Source organism: Protopterus annectens, chromosome 13.part0 (genome assembly GCF_019279795.1).
Source record: "Protopterus annectens isolate FY-2018-M chromosome 13.part0, PAN1.0, whole genome shotgun sequence".
Lineage (NCBI taxonomy): Eukaryota > Metazoa > Chordata > Ceratodontiformes > Protopteridae > Protopterus > Protopterus annectens.
Window position 1 is genome coordinate 868,181,521 of NC_056747.1, and position 20,961 is coordinate 868,202,481.

Genomic DNA, 20,961 nt, shown 5'->3' on the forward strand with positions numbered 1-20,961 from the left:
AAGTCAAAGCAATGGGGCGCTTCCACCTCCAAATGTGGAGGAGATAAAGCGCAAACCTACAGAAAGCAATCCCAATGACTTCCCTTTGCCTACACCAATCACTTATCTTTTGGCAGCACCCATAGGGGGAAAATTAGCACTTTTTGCTCAAAATTGGCAGTTAATAACCCAGGACAAGTGGGTACTAAACATCGTATCACAGGGATACAGATTAAATTTCCACACTCTGCCAATGGCAAATGGTTGGCCAGATCTGCTGAAAAATCAATGGGCAGAGGCACAGAAACAGGTAACGTCCCTCATGAATATGGGGGGCATTCAGACAGTACCAGAACAGGAAAAAGGACAACGTTTTTACTCAAGACTGTTTTTGGTACCCAGAAAGGACAAGGCCTGGCGGCCAATACTGGATTTATCGATTTTGAACACATACCTGGACATTCCAAAATTCAAAATGCTGACTTTGCAGCAGCTTCTGCCCATGCTGGGCAAGAATGCTTGGCTGGTGACTTTAGACCTAAAAGAGGCATACCTGCATGTCCCAATAAGACAATCATGCAGAAGATACCTCAGATTCAAGGCTGGCTTAATGCATTACCAATTCTCTGCACTGCCCTTTGGGTTATCTACTGCGCCCAGGGTCTTTACAAAGTGCCTGGCACCATTTATTACATTTTGCAGACAAAGAAGTATACAAGTATATTCTTACTTTGACGACTGTCTCATTCAAGCAAAGAACAAGGACACTCTTCTTTGACACCTGGCATTTGTGAAAAGGCTTCTAACATGCCTAGGGTACACAATAAACGAAAATAAATCACAACTGGTATCCTCTCAAAAGGTAACATTCCTGGGTGCAAGCTTGAATACAACTGCGCAGATGGCTTACCTCACGCCAGACAAGCAAAGGCAACTGACTACTTACTTCAAACTGATGACAACAAAGACCCAGTCTTTTGCAAGACAAATTCTGCAGGCTCTGGGCTTCATGGCATCCTGCATCCTATTGATTCCATATGCAAGACTACATATGAGGAAACTTCAGTGGTACCTAAAAAGTTTATGGAGTCAACATGCACACAGTCTGGAAACAATGATTCCTCTCATTCCCTGCCTGCAGCAGGAGTTTCTATGGTGGGCAAAGACATGTCACCAAAACATGGGACGGCCCTTCACTCTACCCCCTGCCAGCCAAACCTTAACAACAGACGCATCAGATTATGCCTGGGGGGCCCACATGGCAGGAAGATGCATTGAAGGCATATGAACACAAAAACAAATGCATCTACATATCAACCAGAAAGAGATGCTAGCTATTCAAAATGCCCTAACAGCCTTCAAGGACTTATTTCATCCAGGACAACTACTGATAAAGACAGACAACACCACAGTCATGTGGTATATAAACAAGCAAGGGGGCACACACTCATACCTCCTTTGCAGATTAGCCATGGCACTGTGGGACACAGCTTTGACCTACCAAATACATCTTCAAGCTCAATTCCTGCCAGGAAAACAAAACACTCTGGCAGACGATTTAAGCAGAAACCTTATGGATCCTCACGAGTATAAACTAAATCTACAAGTCTTCAGCATGATAACAGAGAAATGGGGGAGCCCAGACATAGATCTATTTGCCTCTCCTCAAAATTATCAATTGAAAAAATTCTGCACAAGGACTTATCACAGACAAGCATGGAAAGTGGGCGCCCTATCCTCCAGTTGGAAAAACCTATCAGTTTACGCCTTTCCTCCTCTGCCTCTTCTTCCCAAGGTCCTCCTAAAAGTCAGACAAGAGAAGCCAAAGGTGATATTAATTGCCCTGGACTGGCCCCGCCAGTACTGGTACCCAATCCTAAGGAACTTGTCTCAATACCCAGCTTGGACCTTGCCTTAAACACCACAACTACTGTCCCAGCAAAACAATCAGATCCTGCACAATCAACTACAGACTCTGAACCTGGCAGCATGGCTAATCATGTAGTCATACAAACAACACCTCTCAGTAAAGCTGTGATGGATGTCATTTTGGAAGCCAGAAGGCCTAGTACTAGAAAATCTTATGCTGACAAATGGAGGAGATTCTGTGCTTGGAATCAAGTACAAGGAACTGATACAGCAGAACCAAAAATTCCTCAGATATTACAATACTTAACTGAGGTGCTTGACAAAGGCCTGTCTTTCTCATCAATCAAAATCCATACCTCTGCCATTTCGGCTCATTACAATACAGATCCACCAATTTTTTCTCATCCTTTACTAAAGCAGTATCTTAGAGGAGCCAAAAATTTAAGGCCTCCTAGAAGATCACCATTGCCTGCATGGGACCTCAATTGTGTGTTGGAAAAGCTCACCCTGCCTCCTTTTGAACCAGCTGTTACCGCTGATATAAAGTTCTTGTCATGGAAAACAGCTCTGCTACTAGCAATTACTTCAGCAAGAAGAGTTTCAGAGCTACAGGCACTCATGGCTGTAGATCCTTTTATCATATTTTACCCAGACAGGGTGTCTCTGAGGATAAATCCTACTTTTATGCCTAAGGTGGTTTCCAGTGTGGCTCTTAACCAAGTAATTCATCTGCCAACTTTTTATTCAAATCCGCAGAACAAGGGGGAGAGAATTCTGCATTCCTTGGACGTACACAGACAGCTAAGATTCTACTTGAGCAGGACTAAAGCTCTAAGAAAAACTGAGCAATTACTAGTATCATATGCTGCAGGATCAGAAGGAAAGGCTATTTCAAAGCAGACAATTTCAAAGTGGCTAAGCCACTGCATCCGTTTCTACTACTTGCACCATGGTAAACCTGTGCCAAAGGGCATTAGGTCTCATTCCACCAGAGCTGCAGCTACTTCAGCAGCCTTTCTCAGTGGAGTACCAACCAAAGACATTCTAGAGGCTGCTACATGGAGCTCTGTTCACAACTTTACAAAGCATTGCCATTTGCCTCTCTACTTTAAGTCCAGGGCAGGCTTTGCCACTGTAGTGCTGCAGGGCCTTATAGCGGCACCTAATGCTGTTTAGCTCCAGCCTCCCAACCATAGCTTTGGGATTCTACCCAAATATAATGACTGCAACAGTGAAACATGAAGAACATAGTACAGTTGTGTACACTTACCATAAATGTAGATGTTCGAGTGTATTCATTGTTGCAGTCCAGGTTACCGTCCCGCCATCCCCCTGTCATTCTTAAGTTTATCTTTCCTTCTCTATCTTCTACAACCTATTTGGTGTATTTGCTTGTAGATGAATGTAAAGTTTATATTGATGCATGTGTGTATGTATATATATATATATATATATATATATATATATATATATATATAATTTTGCTACCTTTTTGGGGGCACCTGACAATCAGGGCAAGAAAAACTAAAAAATCGGCATCATGGAAGAGAAGACAGCAACCGACGCAGGATCGAAGACAACCTGCCAGCAGATTACCCAAATGTAATGACTGCAACAGTGAATACACTTGAACATCTACATTTATGGTAAGTGTACACAACTGTACTTTTGTGATATGTTGTAAAAACTTACATTATCTCAGCAACTATGCAAGTTACACACATGCTGTCAACAGCATTTTATTCATCTAGCTGAGAGCTTTCATATGAGGCTAAGGAGTTCTGTCTGTGTTACCTGGTTGTTGAGATATTTTGAAAAATGTCACAATTATGTCTATGTAAATTAAAATCATAAAAACAACAGTTAATAGCTATTTACCTGCATTAGACAGATGTCAAATAGTAAAGAGTCAAGTTTGCCATTGTGTCACCTTTAAAATTAAATATTTTAAAACCTTGTACATAACATGGATTTGAAATTATTGATGCCAATATGAACACGTAATATTTAACGCCTAGAGGTGTCAATAGCAAGTAACTTCTGATGCGCCTGGAGGTGTCACTCGGATGTAATGAGTTAAGTGCCCTATCCACCTTCCTAGCAGTATGTTTGTCCAGGTTGTGGTTTGTAGCTGACCTTCAACCTGTTTCTGGATCTGTGAACTCCCTACAGCATTTAAACAGAACACTCACTAGCTCTTTTCTGAACAGCATTAAATGCTTAGAAATACTGTTTTTAGCATCTGTCTTCAAACAGCTTAATGCGATCCATTGGCAAAAATTTACATTTGTCTCGTCTCCTCTGTGGGGCCTGAGCTCTTTGAGACATTCACAAAAAAGGAGTGGGAAAAAACTGTGACTTCCTCTTGAACGTCATCCCCTTTCCAAAAAGACAGGTTGGCTTTCCATTGTATCTGCACAGTTTCAACACCCCACCGACAAGAGTGTGCATGTGTGGGTGGGGTTGGGGGTGATCATAGAGACACAGGGAGAAATAGTGTGAATATTATAACGATTTTCACCAAGCCCCAAACTCCTGCAGTCTTGGAATAAGATTGATTGAAAATGGGGAGAAAGGCAACTATAATTTTGCATGGTGCCACCGCTTAGGTGATTGCTTTAGTCGGCTCTACTTTCTTTTATATGAGCCAACAAATTTCCCTAAAGCTGGGACATGTTTAGACTTGGGCGCTCCTTGAACCTCCTCACAACTAAAAATTTTATTCCAATCACCACACCAGCAGAGTATTCCCTTCTGGAAAAGACATCACTCAAGCTGGAAGAAAGTTCTGAATGGGAGGTACCAGATGGGATATAATGGGAACTACTGTAATGAACCTTCCATCACATAACCCCTTTATAGCCACATACCTTTCAGACCCATCCATAAGCAACTCCAGTAACTGAAAGGCGGTGCAGTGTAGCTGTTAATCAAAATCACCACTCCTCCTTCTCCCATCCTTACAGGAAGAAAAAAACAGCTGCACAAAACCCCAGTCAGACAGCTTGAAATGCTCAGGATCTGAGATGTGGATGTCCTGCGGGTGTGAGCCAGGTGCCTAAACATAAGTGAATGTTGTAGAATGTGTCACTGGACAAAATGACCCATTTATATTCCAAGGTAGCAGTTGGAATTGTGTGAATATAGAAAAAGAAGCACTAACTTATAACCTGTCATAACAGAAAAGAAAAAAAAAAAACAAGGGAAAAAACCAGCATGCTAAACCACCCAGCCCCATTCTTGGTCATAACACTGCCATATCCATGTCCCAATAAAAGCTCATCCACCTACAAAATAGATGCTATCCTTTCCACCTTTCTCATAATAAATTCTGACAAAATAGGATTGCATAATGTATAGTGCATTTGAAAAATCAAAAATAGAAGGTTAAAAGATCGCTGGCAGTTCTCAACATATTGAAGTTTCCTAGTGAGATGCAAATGCTCTTTCCTTGCAGACCACCTGCTTGAGGAGCAGGCTTGTTAATGTTGTTTGCTTCTTGAGATACTGCCGCATATCTCTTGGTTGCTTAGTGTAGCAGATGAAGCAGGTACAGGCCAGGACCCGAGATAAAATATTCAGTTTTACCAAAGGCTACTTACACATGAGGTCATTGCATATAGATGACAAAGCTGCAACCATAAAGTCATTGTGAAGTAAATGCAAGGGCTGCTTTCATGAGGGAATTACGCATTGATCTCTCTGCCTCACTTGATTTGTTTGTTACTCTCAGTTTTATACATCTCGGATGTTTAATGGTCAGGTAACACTACTAGCTTCTTTGGTGCTGTATTCCGTAGCTTATGCCGAAGTGAATTCAGTTTATCTCTCATGGATTCACCAGTCCTTCCCCCTCCAGTATATTAGCTGAAAGATCTTAAAAGAGTTCACCGATCCTAGTTCTGTACTTCATACCCTCGCATTTAGGTTGAAATTTACCACTGAATGATGCAGCTTAACCCAATCACATGTCCATTTCTTAGCTGAGTTCAGAAAGGCTGTTTGCTTAGTCCACAAGCTGTACTGATTTCAGATATATGCATTCTCTGGCTTTGGAGCTGTGAGAAGGGTTTTACCAATTATTAAAACTAATTTGAACGGACTGGTGTTGTTTCTCTGCTGGGTCATCAGATATCACATGGGAATCACTGGACTTCAATCTGATTAACTGGGGCTTAACCAATACCAGAGTAACATGGACAACACCAAGCTTAGCAAATCAAAGGAGGTACTGTTCTGGAATGCAGTTGGACCACTAAACTGTTTTGGGGATCAAGGTGATCTGATAAGGACTCTGCCTTAAGAATAAAAAGTCAGCATAGTTGTCTGTAAACACTTAGATGGCAGAGGTGTTTAGTCAAACAGACTGCTTAGGCTGCTGGCTGTGTAAAGATTATTTTATTTATTTATTTATTTATTTAACATTTGTTTATCGGGAAAGTCCAACTTGGAAAGAGCCAGTTTTCAGAGGAGGCCCGGGGAGAAACGCTCCAGACATATGTCTTTGTAATGTGCAAGGAAACTGGAGCACCTGGAGAAAACCCACATGAATGCAGGGAGGACATGCAGAGTCTGCACAGGAGGCACCCCAGCCAAGAATCGAATCGGAGAACCTCTTGCGCTGAGGTGACAACTCAAACCGCTGCACCACTGCACCATCCCTCACTATATTGTTAAGCATCTGAAAATTAATTCTGGAGACTGTGTAAGTATTTGGGACAGTTTCTCTGTCAAGAAAATCCAGAAAAAGAATATGTGAACACTAAAGTGTTTGGGTATGGTAGTAGACAGAAATATTCTGCCAGTAATTCTAACCTATGGATAGAGGTGGGGCACTTTGGAAGGAACCTGATGTCACTGGAGAGGGAAAAGTAGTGGTGCCCTTCACAAATGTGCTGGAATGCAATTTAGAGAGAGGCTGTTATGTATGGATTTTGTTGAAAATATCTTCTCTAAGAATATAGAGCACTGAGATATGCTCAGGCCTGCAGAGCATTTGTGCATCTGTACATAAAAAAATTGAGTCCTACCTACTGTAGTGTTTCAGTTATTGTGTTCCACATCTGAGGCCTTTATGAGCAGCAACCTCTCAAATCCTTAGTGCACCTTCTGTCAGCATCACTGTGGAGACACTTCACTGTTATTTGTAGCTTGACCTTTTTTCGTGGTGGTGGTGGAGGTACTGTGTGTCACCTGTTGGCTTTGATTTTGTATTTTTTTTTGTCATAGAACAGTTAATTTATTTGTTGCAGTAATGCATAAAGGTATTATGTGGCTAACAACAACTGTAGTTAATTGGAGTGCCTGCCCTCATACTTTCTTTTGTGAGAGGAAAAAAATTAAACTAAAGTAAAAAAGAAAAAAAGGCTGTTGCACATTTTGTAGATATTGTTTGTAATTTTGTTTGCTTTATTAGTCAAAGAGTAGGAGTTGTACATGCAGCCAGGCAAGTCTTATAGTACCACGGAAATAACTCATTCCATATATTTTTCTTTAATTCGCAGATCGCTTGAAATATGAATCAAAAAAATCTAAGTCCCTCAACTCCGCTGGCAGTGCTGATGGTAGTTGGACAGCAACTCTCCCAGGTATAGAGGGCAAAGGTTCAAGTATGCATGGATTTTATTTGATTTTTGTCATCTGATGTTTTCCCCTCTCATCTTTATCTTGGAGAAATGTATATGAAAAGTACTGCTATTTAAATAGTAATTATTATTGAAAAATGTACTGTTTTATGTGAAGATTGCACAGCAACTGCATCTTGGCCCTGTAGGAGTCAAGATTCTTAAATCTGTATTTGCAGTGGAAGGAAATGTTAAGGGCAGGACCATAAAAATCATGAAAATCCTACGTGTCTTACTTGTTAGTAATGATGTATTTTAGTGTTAGGATCTAAATAATTAATATGTTCTTTTAGCTGAATTAGAAGCTACTAGAATATTCAACTACAGCAATATTTGGTGTCTTTCTTTCAGTACCAGTATCCATGTTGTTTTCTTAATTTTCCAGAGCTGTTGGTGCCAGATGAAAATACTACTTATTTAAGTGATTGCTGCCTAGTAGGTCCACTACTTGTTAATGTTGACATTGCAGGGGTAGTCCAGGAATATGTGTCATAAAAACAGGCATAAAACTGCAGTTTGCAAAGAAGAATAGGATACAGAAGTCAGGGAAGTCAGGGGACAGAAACTATATAAGGTTCGCAGGGCTCAGTTGGTTATGTATGATTATCAGTTAAATAATAAGCTGTCCTATTTAAACCGTGTTTGAAAATGTTAAATGGTACGCTTTTGATTGATCTTTTGCCTCCCCAATTGCCGAGTGGAAAATCTGGATGAATAAATGACTCCATGGATGTTGCACAGTGTGTGTACCTCTTTGTAGGGCTGTATTTTTCTTTTTCCAAGCCAGTGAAAGATCTGCTAATGTGGATTGGTATTCACATGCTGTTCTCAACTGATAAGATTTTCCCAGGCTACTCTTGTACCATGGTCTACCCATGATAACCTGCCTCTCTCACCTCCATTTCTAGTTTCTTCCCACCACTAAATGCATTCAATTGGATTTTAAACAGCCCAAGACTGTTTTCACAGTTTTTGAGCTTTTTTCTCTGTTCCTTTCTGATTCTATGAGTACAGAGGTGAAGGTACCGTAGTTGCCATTCAGTTTGGTATGTTTTTGCTCTTTTGTTGTTTAAAACCTTTTTTGTTAACTGTGCTTCTGCAAATTAAGGCATCTTTGCCTTATGATATTCTAAGGCTTTCTTTAGCCATCATGCTTTGTTTGCAGGAAAAAAATCACTCATGTCTACATTCACAGTAGATGCATTTATTTATTAAGTCCTCAGTATTTGTCTAAATCCTGTAATGTTTATGCCAAGTTTAATGAGATGACTCTGAGGACCTGCAGGAAGCAGCTTTTTAGCTTTTCATTAGAGTGCTAGGTTCTAGAAATTCCTCAGAATCTCCTTGTTGGTTCAGCAGTTATTCTGGATAGTAATATGAGGTCTCCTTCATTTTTTCAGCCTATATCTCCTTATAGTTTACTTGTAATGTTTTGCTTTTTTTAGTTCTATTCAGTTTTCTAAGAAGCCTTTTTTAAGTTTGCCAAACAGCTGGACAAGAGGTAGACATGCAAAATTTGTTAGAATCAGTGTTTTGCTGTCTACTAGTACAAAGCTTCTCGTATAGAGTATTCACCTCCCGTTGCTACTTGTTCTTTGGAGGTAATAGTGAGACCTGTGGCAGGTTCATTTCTCCTGCATTTTCCATGTACACTGTGGCTCTAGGGCCCTTCTGTTTAGCCTTTCCAGGCCAGATGTCTCTTGCTTTTCCTGTCTTCAGTTATGCCATACTTGCCAAGCTTGTTATTGTGGCACCTCAGCACAGACTGACCGTTTCTTTCTGGCCATTCTTTCTTTTGAGGGCCATGAAGATGGGTCAGACATGACTGCTCATTTCTCCAGTGGTCCCAGTAATTCTTTGAGTTCTTCACTAAAGTTGCCAGAATGTCAGCCTCTATAGAACTGGCCAAGCTGTTGAAGATGCTGCTGACGTTTCTCTTGCTGTCATGATCTTTGTTGATTCTGAGCATCTGCCATTGCCCCTCCAATTTAGTTTTGTCTGTCAGCTCTGCTGGTGTCTATGCTATGGGCTCCATCATTAGCTCCTTTGCACCCTATGCCAGTTTCTCTGGTATTGGTTAAGCCTCCAGCTAATCAAATAGTCAGTGTCTGCTCACCTGCTATTTGATGACCCCAGCATAGATGGCACACACAGGTGTAATACCAGTCTCTTCAAATGTATGTTTCTCAGGAAGGGATGTCCTTATCTTTTTCAGACAACCCAGGAATATTTGCTACAGGCATTTTGGCATCTGAATGTTGATTATCTTCCTAAAGTACAGAAGATTCCATATGTATTTCATGGAACAGAGTCCATAAGTCTGACCACATTAAAACCACTATGGAAGATGATGACAAAGGGTCCATTTCCCAAATTTTGCCTCTAGAGAACTGTGTTTATCAAGGTGTTACACGTGAGTGGGAACTGGCCTTTATGGAAACTCTCTTCTCACCAGAAGAGCATTTAATCTGTCTAGTTTTCTCAAGTGTCTGATGATCCCCCCTTTGCTTGATTTTATAGGTGGTACTATATGGGAAAGTTCAACAGGGTCTTTAGACTCTTACCACACTGTGCTGACTGAATAAGGACGTCTAAACCAGAAATGGTCATCTCTGTGGCTGCCCTGAGGAGTAATCCCATTCCTAGTCTTTTTCCTGTGGTAACAAATCTGAAGAGGGTGGGGAGAGGATATTCCCATTCTATGTGTTGAATTTCAGAGAACAGTGAATTTTCTAATTCAGATTTTTATTTTAAGTGGGACATTTCACATGAAGTAACATGCACTGCAGAGGGGCTTTGTTATGGTTCTGTCAAGCAAAAGTTCATCAGTTAAGCTTCCACATCTTATGTGGTTAGCCAACATATGATATGGATAGTGCTTAATGATGAAGAAAAATAAGCCTGGTTATTGGGGTCTGACATATCCTTCCATCATCACTCCTGGCTGCCTCATCTACATTAAAGAGAGATTTATGGAGACATTCTCTAGTGGATTTCTGCCGTTCAGACCTGCAACTGACCTTTTCCAGGTTATGAAATTAAAATGTCGATCCCTTTCAGCTACAGGGGATGTCCTGCATTTTCTTCATCATTGCTCTTCTATAGTGCTGCAGAGCCAGACAGATTGGCTTTTTTGGCACATCCCATGGACCGCATCAACAGGATGCTGGATCAAATTAGTTGTCCTTCCAAATGACACCAAAATCACTGATCTAAGACATGTGGCTCACTGGTGTTTTCAGGGACGCTGAGGTTTCTATAATGAAAGAAGGACCTTGCCTTGTTTGGGTCCCTGTCTTAACTATCTTCCATCAGAAGCAGTCAGCAGGAGGTTCTCTGTCCTCCTCTCTCAGTTGTCAAAGACATCCTGGGAATGATTAATATGGGAAATTATCAGAAGTAGTTACTCCCTACTTTAATATCCAAACCACTACACTGTCCTCTGCCATTGCTAGATGTACTCCCCCAAAAGGAATTGCATACAAGGAGGGACATACAACTCCTCTTCATATAAAGAGCCATCCATGAGGTCCCAGCAGATTAAAAAAAACAAGGGTTTTATTTTAAATTCTTTTTGCTACCCAAGGAAATGCAGGACCTCAGGCTGGTAGTAGATTTCAGCAGTCTAAACACCTTTATTCTAAAGGAATCCCTCCACATTGACACACTATAGGACATCTAACCTTCCCTTGTATACCAAGAGGAAACTGAATATGCTCTTTTGATGTCTAGGATACTTAACTGCACATGATAATAGTGAAAATATCCAGGAGGTTTCTTCTTTTCAGAATAGGGACCAGCCACTGTCAATTCCAGTCCTTGACATTTGGTTTTATCTTATCCCCCCTGAGCTGGGGTACTTTTGTGCATTTTATATATGTATCTGGGGTTCTGTAAAAGGTGTGTTTTATTTAGTGCAAAATTGATGATTTTTTTTTAATTGTGTTTTCTCTTGTCAGCCATGAAGGCTGGACATTAGAACTGGCATTGGCAGCGAGCCATACTGGGGTATCTCTTGCAAATCAAGTCAAAATAGCATCTTGGACACTTGCCAGCACAGGCAGGGAGAATGGGTGACAGAAAGGAGGTGCTTGTGCTCAGGGCATAGTATTGTAGTTCAATTTCCCAAGTAGAGTTGGAGGGAAAAAAACTTATGTGGTGCTGCTTGGGGGTGAGGGAGCATCCTGCTGATGTCGGCCCCTTGTAGAAGCCTTAATTCTGATTACACAGCTTGTCTTCATGGTGTTACTGGAAGTGTGCAAGTAGTGGGGGTATTGGCAGAAAACATTCCAGCAATGTAATGCTGCCCCAGGTTCCCCAGTGTCCTCATTGACCCTGGACATGGTTTGGGTTAGCCCAGGTTAAGGAGGATCCAGTAAACAGTGGATGAGGAGAGGACCAGGGAGCACAAGATGCTGAGATGTGGACAGCAAAAAAAAAAAAATCATTGTGATACATGCTGACAGTATGTCCCTGATCCAATGAACTTGAAGCAAATGACTTGTGTACTAAAATTCTGGTTACAGTCGCACACTGCATCTGATGGCCAGTTAATTATGATACTGCTGGTAAGATCACAGAGAGGCATTTGTAAACTACAGATAGACTAGATAGATGAAGAATGCATGTTTCCGAATAATACTTGAATGCTGTGTTATGACAATATATTATGATATAATTTCCATGTGTGTTTAAGAATCTCTAGTTCAGACCTCCTGGAAGCTATGGTGTAGTTTTCTTGTCCCTCCTGCTGCAGAAACTGAGAATACCTGAAAACATGTGTCCATTCAAAAGCTACAGTTGGGTGGCCTATGGGTGAGTGATCTTGAGTACTTAGAAAGCTGGCAGGATTTGATCACTGTCAAAATGCAGAATTTGCATAGTAGGTTTCAGTGACAAAGGGTCTGATTAGTCTAGCAGGTAGTAAGTAACCTATATTATTTTTAACAGAACATCATTCTACATGTTTTTCTAATGAGAATGTGTTTGTTTTGCACTGAAACCAGCTGGTGAATGTAAATGGAAAAACAGTCTGAATTGATTGAAATAATAAACACTAAATCTGAAGTTGTGCAACCTTGTGGGCAAGGGAATGCTTGATTTTTAAACATAGGTTACATGGCCTTAGAGTGAGTTTATTAGAACATTGAAGACTATTAAGTGAAGGCTTTCTTATCTTAATTTTTATTCTGTCTCAAATGTTGTGTTCCATTTACAGGAAGACATGTTGTTGAGATTTTCGAGAGTAAATGAACTGAGGCAGTGAACGAGTACCTGAATATAGGTATTGATGGATGGGAGGTGTTATCAGTTGGGAGGGTGTTTCGTAGATCAGAGTATGTGTGGATCAACAAGGTAACCACTGCAAACTTTCAGCAGATCAGAAACATTCATACTGAATTTGTAGACAGACAGACGTCCACAGAAAATAAAGACAACACAAGTATTCAAGTGTTACAAAGTTTTACAGCAGGTTGTACATGTTAATCATGTCTTATATTAGAGATGATAGTAGATTTCTGTTAAGGAGATTACATTTTATTACACCATAGTAACTTTTATGAAACAGAAATTGGAAGAGCTACCCTTAACATTGAAGCATTACTGAAACTACACTACAGTAAATTACTTTTTGAAGTATAAATGAGACATTGTTATAAGCACCTAAAATGCTACTGGAAGGTGACTTTGCCTAGGTAAACCACACAGTAGATTGGTTATAGTCTTATTATTACTGTTTTAAAGATTATCTCTACTTCTGGAAAATGAATCAAATGCAGTTTAAACAAATGTTACTTTCTAACTGCGGTATTTAGTTTCACAGGATTTGCCACAGAATTTATGAAGCAGCGCTTGTACAGAAAGATGGTCATTAAAAACTATTAAAAGCACTTTTACTTTAAAAAGAGCACAGCAAAATTGAAATATTTAATATACACCACATGCAAATACAGCAGAGTGGATATTACTATGCACTTTGGCCTAAACATGCAAGATGAGCTAAAGAAATACAAATAACAACATTGTTGTGGTGATGGGGTGTACTGCTGTTCTGTGCCACTGTATTTACTTAAAAACACTTTAAAGCAAACAAGTGAATCCCCTTTTCATGATTAAAAGGTAAATCTTGTATTGCTTCAGCCGGTGAAGGCAGTGACCCCTATTGGCATACACAGTTAATATTGTGCTGTTAAAGTCAAGTCCTTTTTGCACATTACTGTTTAAATGTACTTTTTGAAAATAAAACACATGCGATTTAAACCAGTGAGCAGTCATATCTGTAATAATAAGCACACCAGTTCTAGAAAATAAATGCAGGAAATGCAACTTCAACTATGTCATTTAATTGCTATCCAAGTAGCAGATTGCAGCACTTTATGAAACAGGATGTATACAGGGAGATGTACAAAATGTATCAGTAATATATTACAGATTAAAACACAGTACGGATGTGACAATGTGAGGTATTGCCAGTTATGCCAGGAGAAGTAAGGCAGTGGATGTTTAACATATGCCAGCATAGCTAGGTGGAATTTTGTAAAGAATTGTATGTCCTTTGTATATCAAACTGATTTGTACAGATGCTTGTGTTGAAAATGGATTTGTAAAATTACTTGCGTTAAAAATGTATTAACAGTGTTTCCTGCTAAACAAAAAAAGAAATATTCATGCATTATTGTAACTGTTTAAATGTATATGTTTTGATAGAAGATACTGGAAGAGAAGAGGGCCATATCAAACTGTAAAAATAGTAAGAAATTAAATTACTGGGCCTAGGCCATAGAGATGTTATCTCACAGTTTTGAATGAAGTCAAGGATGCAATGTCTGCAAGTAGTTTGGTTTATTAGCTCCTGTAGGAAGAGTGGAAGTGTTTTATGGTTTTATGACTTCCAGGAGCTGCAGCAGATCTTAGCAAGGCTGTGTGTGTGTGTGTATTATTGGCACATAGGTGCTAAATCGAGGCAGTTTCTAACAACAGGGGATTGCATGGGAACCAAGAGTCAGGCGTTTCTCCCGGGCTTCCACTGAAAACAGGATCTGTGGAACCTAGTCGGACTTTCCCGGTCAACAAATGTTAAATAAATAAATAAATGACCATATGTATGTGATGTCATTCTCCAATCCATCACTAAAATAATGTTTAATACTAGTTTAGACTGAAGTCTTATGGCACTCTGTTTTGGAAACCTGATGTAGAAGGATCACTCACCTGCTTCATCGTACCTTGTGCTAGTAACTGAGCAGAGAATAGTAACTCTTTAGATTAGTCAGGAAAATATACTGAGGTTAGTTAAGTACTGTTTTTCTGTATCTGTGTGAATCTATTCATCTGTGTTATTTTAATATTTCCTGTGTCTGAAACTGGTGTTTATTGTAAATAGATATTTAGTATTTTCATGTTCTTTTATTATTAAATAGATTTAAACTTTGGATTGTATCTGGCCCTTCAGAGAATATTTTAACCTCTGAGAGTACTCATATCTGTTTGGTGACTCTGTGGCCAGTCCTGAAAGTTTTATTGCATAGGTCAAACTACCATTCTTATTAATATTAATTTTACTCAGTATAACTGGGTACCCTTATAAGAACCTTAGAGTAGCTGGCTTGGCAGAGTCTGGTGGTTTTAACTACCTTATAGCCTGTGCAGAAGGGGGCATAGCTAATAAACATGTGCCAGCCTTTTGCAGGTGTGTGTGTGTGTGTGTGTGTGTGTGTGTGTGTGTGTGTGTGTGTGTGTGTGTGTGTGTGTGTGCGTGTGCGTGTGCGTGTGTGCGTGTGTGTGTGTGTGCGTGCGTGCGTGCGCAGATCAGATCTCAAGGAATGTGTGTGTCAGCTACTTGGAGTAGGGACACAAAGTATTAGTTTCACACACAGAGAGTGGTGGAGGACTTGGCTTGGACACTCGCCTGATGACTTAACTCTGTAGCTCTGCTAGTGGGGAGCATTACTGGGGACCTGGGGAGAGACAGAGAGAGAAACCCATACCCTAGGCTGTGTGTATTCCCTGTGTGCTGTTAAGTGAAATTGTGCTTTTAGTAGAGAGCTGCATCTGGAAATACTGGGTGTATCCATTTTTGTTTCAAGTGAAATGTCCCGCTGCAGTGTCAGTGGTGAGGATTCAGGCTCCTTGATTACTGACCCAGAGAAGGAATGTCACAATAGCATTTAATGAAAGTGCAGCATGTTTAGTTAAAACAATAAGAACAGCTGCTTTATCTGTAAGAGCAGCAGTATTATATTTGAACCAGTAGTGCATGGTACTGCATTGTCGTTCAAACTGAACTCTACCCAGCAGAAGTGTGCCATAAACTTTAATGTACAATCAACAGAGACCGATAGCTTCATATAACATGAACATGCAGCATTACTCAGGTAAAGCACAGCTTAGCATTTTTTTTCTTAAAGCATCATTATTTAATAGAATGCAACCAGCATAGAGCTGACATAAACAGTGTAAACAACACTAAAGCATTACATTTTAAGGGCTAACCATTATTATATGGTGATGTCCAAGTTTGTAGTAGGAAAAGGACTTTTATTCTGGTCTGCACTCTGGCACATTTAATAGAATCAGTCTTATGGGGAACGCTGTGTAACTTTTCATCACTGATACTGTCTTCCATCTAATATTGCTTTTAAACAGTAGTGTACAGTAGCACCACTGTTTAACTCATTTCAAGTTTATCGGGGAAATGTCTGTGGCATTAGTGAATAGAAGACAATGACTTTCTTTTTCATTGCTTTATCAGTCAGGTCAGCAACTCATTGGCAGTTGAATTTTCAGTCTCCTGGCACTGAATTTATTTATAGAGAACAGTCAGGATGCTAGCATGCATCCCTCTGTTGTACTTCTTATTACATTTGATGAAGCATTAACTGCTTAAGTAGTAATTGAATAGAATAGTCACTAGCTTGCTATCATGGTACACAGTCCTACATGACTTTGTGGTTTATTTATCTGAATACACTGCATTGTGACTGCATAATGAAGCTAAGTGATTCCTTGGATGGTGCATGTGATTGCTCACACTTCTAACAAGTAGGGTGTGTTTTCAGACAGTTATGGCCATGCACAAGCACAAATTGAAATATATATTTTGTTGCTTGAGGCAAGCCACCCCCCCCCTCCCCGTTATCCTATACAGCCCATATCAAGTATACCAACTACACAGCTGCACAACAGTGAGGTAGGGAGAAAATTCCCCAGAGAGGATACTGGGGTCTCGAACAATGGTTGTTTCAATGTAATAAGTGCAAGCAAGTGATTTCTCAGGTGCAGTGGTTCAGTGAACATGATACAACCTCTTATCACTTGTTTTTATAATATGGTGTCAATCTTGCATTATTATTTCCTGATTTACATGTGGATACCCAATTTTAGGTAGGAAGCAATACTGACAGGTGCCACAGATGAACTTGCTTATGCAGCTATCTCATTGCATCATAGCATGCAGTAGCTAGGCATGCTGATATCTCCAAGCAATAGTGTGCTGAAAAAGTGCTAAATTCTGACTGGTGAAGAATTACCCAGATTAGTACTTGTGAAGTAAGGAACTGTGGCAGACGGGCAGCTTAAAGAATATGATAAGAACATATGTTTTTTGAGTACTTTTTGACTGCAAAAAAGTATGACCATCAAGCCATGCCTGGCAGCTCTATCATCTCCCTTGCAAGTCCGTCCTATCAGATCCCTAGTGTTTCCCCTCAGGATGAGTTTCTGCTTAAAGGCAGAGTCTGTTGGTTAAGGTATCCCACCAGGTAGGTGATGAGATGGGCTGCTAGAGAACCTGTCATCCTCCATCCATGTGGAGGATTTTCGTGGCCTATCTGCCTAATCACATGCACTGGCAGTGCACTTTATGTAGGCAGTGTAAGCAATGGGAGAACCATTTTGAGTAATAAAACACTCTAGCAATAGGGCGGTCTATCCTACTCTGCTTCCTCTTAACTGCCAGCCCAGTGTCACATCAAAGTGCTCTGACCTCTGCCAGAGCCCATTTGACAATGTACTAGTTCATTACTCCCCCAAGGATAGGCAGTGCCATCCTCCCTGCCACTTTGTCAACCACCCAGCCTTTCAAGGTGCTTATTGAACTCTGGTCAGCTAGGCTGTCGTCCAGGCTTTATCCCTGCATGCCAACAGAGTGGCTAAGAAGTTTTTATTGGAACCTGAACCATTGAAAATAGCATTGACACATTCCATTGAAACAGGAATTAAAACAACAACAACAAAACAAACTCCCTGCACCCCCCCAGCCCCACAAATATGAATGCAGTAACTTAAAGACAGCGCAGCAGTGGGGATAAGGAGAAGCGTCCTTAACTCCTCTTCTCACCAGCCTTTCTGCAGGGGGGAAAGCTCAGCTGTGCACCTCATAATGGATTGTACTAACTCTCAGCTCACACAACAGTGGAGATGATGAGAAACTTCCTTAAGGCCTCTGTGCACTGATGTTACTCTGCCATTATATGCTATCTTCAGTGAAAGCAGAATCAGAACAGGACAGCCCATTCGTGGTTCAGTGAAAGAATTTAAATGAATGGAAGCCGTGTGTTTATTTAAGCAATGCAAGACGTTGAGTTTGATTTCAGGTAGACGTGGAAATGCCTTTGGAGTTCAGCAGTGTAGTTGCAGCTGTAGCATACACCATACCTGCTGTCTGCTTAAGTTGTATTGAATTTGACTTTAAAATGATTTCAGGTAGATGTGGAAAGCAATTTGGAATTGGTCAGTGTAGTTGCAGTTGCAGCATACTTAGGTTCTGTCTGCTTAAGTTGTATTGAATTTGACTTTAAAATGTAATTTCATCTATACTTTACATTTTTTCTGTTGTATGGATTCCAAAGTAAATAAAACTCCATGCACTACAGAATTTGACTGCCTTTAATATGTTTGTTGAATGCTCCTTCTACTTACGTTGGAATTAATTTGTTTTGTGGCATGAGCATTAGGAGAGTTTTGGAGGCTCCAAGCTCATAGACAGAAGTGTACAAGGTGAATGTATCGTTGATTCAGTTGCATTGCCATTTGTCCGCAAAGTTAATTATGTTTATAAGAGTACTGCATCAAGTGCTAGCTGTCTGAATTTGAAAAAGACTATGCAAATATACGTACTGACAGATCATTTCTTAGGTGAATGCTGCTTGTGAGTCTCTGTTAAAAGGAGTTGTACTATCATCATTTATAAACTTACCTTCAGAGGAGCAAGATGCATATCATTGCATGTTTATTAATTTACCACAGTGTAATTTGTATTTGTGTAATATCTGAATTTATTAGTGATTAACTGCAAATGTATGTAATGAGATTTACACTGTAAAGAGGCATGGATTAAATCTACAACACATTAGGTGTATAAATCATAACAGGCCTTCTCATGCAGACAGCACATAATGAAGCTTTTATCTGGAGGCCTGATGACGTTAGCAGGGATGTACATTCTCTTGTACTTGAAATAGACACTGATATTGTTTATAAATCTGTAGCTATAAAAAGCTTTAGATCTCTAGTATGGGCAGCATTTTTCCATTCCTGTTCAGGCTTGTAGAGAAATGACTATAAAACATATGTGGGTGTGTTTCCTTGATACTTGGTCTTTCTCAACAGATTTTTCCTACATGACGAAATGTATCTGTTTTTATTTATTTGCTTTTCATTTTTTAACATGGATAGCGACTTACCATATGGCAAGGTTAATAAAAGATGAATTACAGTTGTTGACTGGAAAAGGAGGGATATACCCAGCAGAAACAATGTGGTTATATTGGGCAGGTTATCATTTAAAACATAGCTATAGTCAGTGTGTCCAGTTTTAATGGACACATTTCTGGAGAGATGTAGGAATAACTGAAGCAGCAGAGGAGGAGGCAGCTAAAATAGTGTAGAATCTGTACCAGATACATAAAAACAGTGTTGAAGACATTCAGATACTTAAACAGATCAAACATTTTCTGGTGAAATTGGAGGAGTTAGGGGTATGTTCTGAAGAGTTCACATTACAGGAAGAAGACTTGAAGGAATATGTCAAAGTACATCTTCAGAGAAAGGGTAGTAAATTTGTAGAGCATTATTGGTGTAGAAGCAAAAATATTGATAATATCACTTGCTCACATATTTTCCTGTCCGATCTATTGTTTCATACCCTCCTTTTGAAACTGAAGTCCGGTGTATTTGATGGCTTTCATCCCCCCCCTTTTGCTAGATTTCCCCATGCTTATCTTGTGTTTTTGAACTTTCTTTGCTTTTTTTGTCTCGAGTCTGTCACATGTAGATTAGTTGCATGCTATTATTACCTTTCATGTGAAGTATCCTTAGATTATTTCTTACGTCTCCGTTTCACATAATGTTCCTTTCCTACTGGTCATCTGTTTTCCGAAGAATGCTGTCTCAGTATATCTTATTGCTGTCCTTCAAATAGCTAAAGGTTTTAATGTTATTTCTTCCAAATGAGTGCAGGCAGATACACAAAGACACATACCTGATTGAGTACTTGGGTTTTTCATATCAATTCAGTTTTGTTGTTTTATTTGCATTTTCATAACAACAGAATACCACTTTCAGCTACATCTAATGTTTTAAGAAAGTAAAAAAGATGTAGAAATGTGTTAGATATCTGGACTAATCGAAAGTGTTTTGTTCCGTTCCAAATAATTTAATCTTGTTGGAGATGCGTAGGGACAAAGTAAACTGGTACATAACAAACTGCTTAAAAAAACTGACGAAGAGGCAGGAGGTGTAGGGTGAGAATAGCAAATGCATGCTCAGATTGGGTGACAGCAAGGGGGTCCTACAAGATTCAGAGTTGGCTCCAGTACTGTTTAATCTTATCTCCACAGTACCAAATAAGTACTTAACATTTTGTTGAGTAAGATAGCAGATGACCCCAAAGTGGGCTCACTGGTTACAAATGTCGAACAGGCTGCATTACAGCACCTCATACAACTGGTTTAACATTGGAAAGTGTATTCATTTTAATTGTGGAAAGAAAAGGAAGTCAGTATTTTCCTTATGCAATAGATAACCATTACCAAAAAAGGAGACAGTCAGAGACATAGGTATAGTAATCAGCAGAGTACTTTAAATATGATCATCAAACCAACATGATTCTAAGAATGTGCAATGGAATTATGAGGGACGTATTTAGAACCATAGTAGGAAGCATGATGTCCTGCTCCCATTATACAAGGCTTATATAAGAGCAGTTATTGAGTACTGTGGCTCCTTAAGGCAGATTAAATGGGACTACTTCAGAACGACGAAAATGCAAACTCTCGAATTCTCACATGAGCAAATAATCAGAATCTCGAAAGTGGTATTTTGTGATTGCAGTACAGTGAATATCTGAATATTTACCCTTTCCTCACTGTAGTGCGATCTCGGAGTAGGAATATATATTTGAGTTTTTGATTATTCGCTCATGTGAGCATTCGAGAGTTTGCGTTTTCAGTTTTATGACATAGACCCGATTAAATGGCTAGAAAAAAAT

General features: G+C 39.8%; 1 protein-coding gene across 3 annotated transcripts in view; it reads left to right on the forward strand.

The window, feature by feature from the left end:
• The window catches only part of CUEDC1 (CUE domain containing 1), a 1,479,154-nt gene that overhangs the window by 1,175,983 nt on the left and 282,210 nt on the right, over positions 1–20,961 (forward strand). For all 3 annotated transcript variants that reach the window (XM_044054589.1, XM_044054587.1, XM_044054588.1), the window contains one exon: positions 7,353–7,436. In XM_044054589.1, coding sequence (XP_043910524.1) covers positions 7,353–7,436 — 84 coding nt within the window. The remainder of the gene's footprint in view (positions 1–7,352; positions 7,437–20,961) is intronic.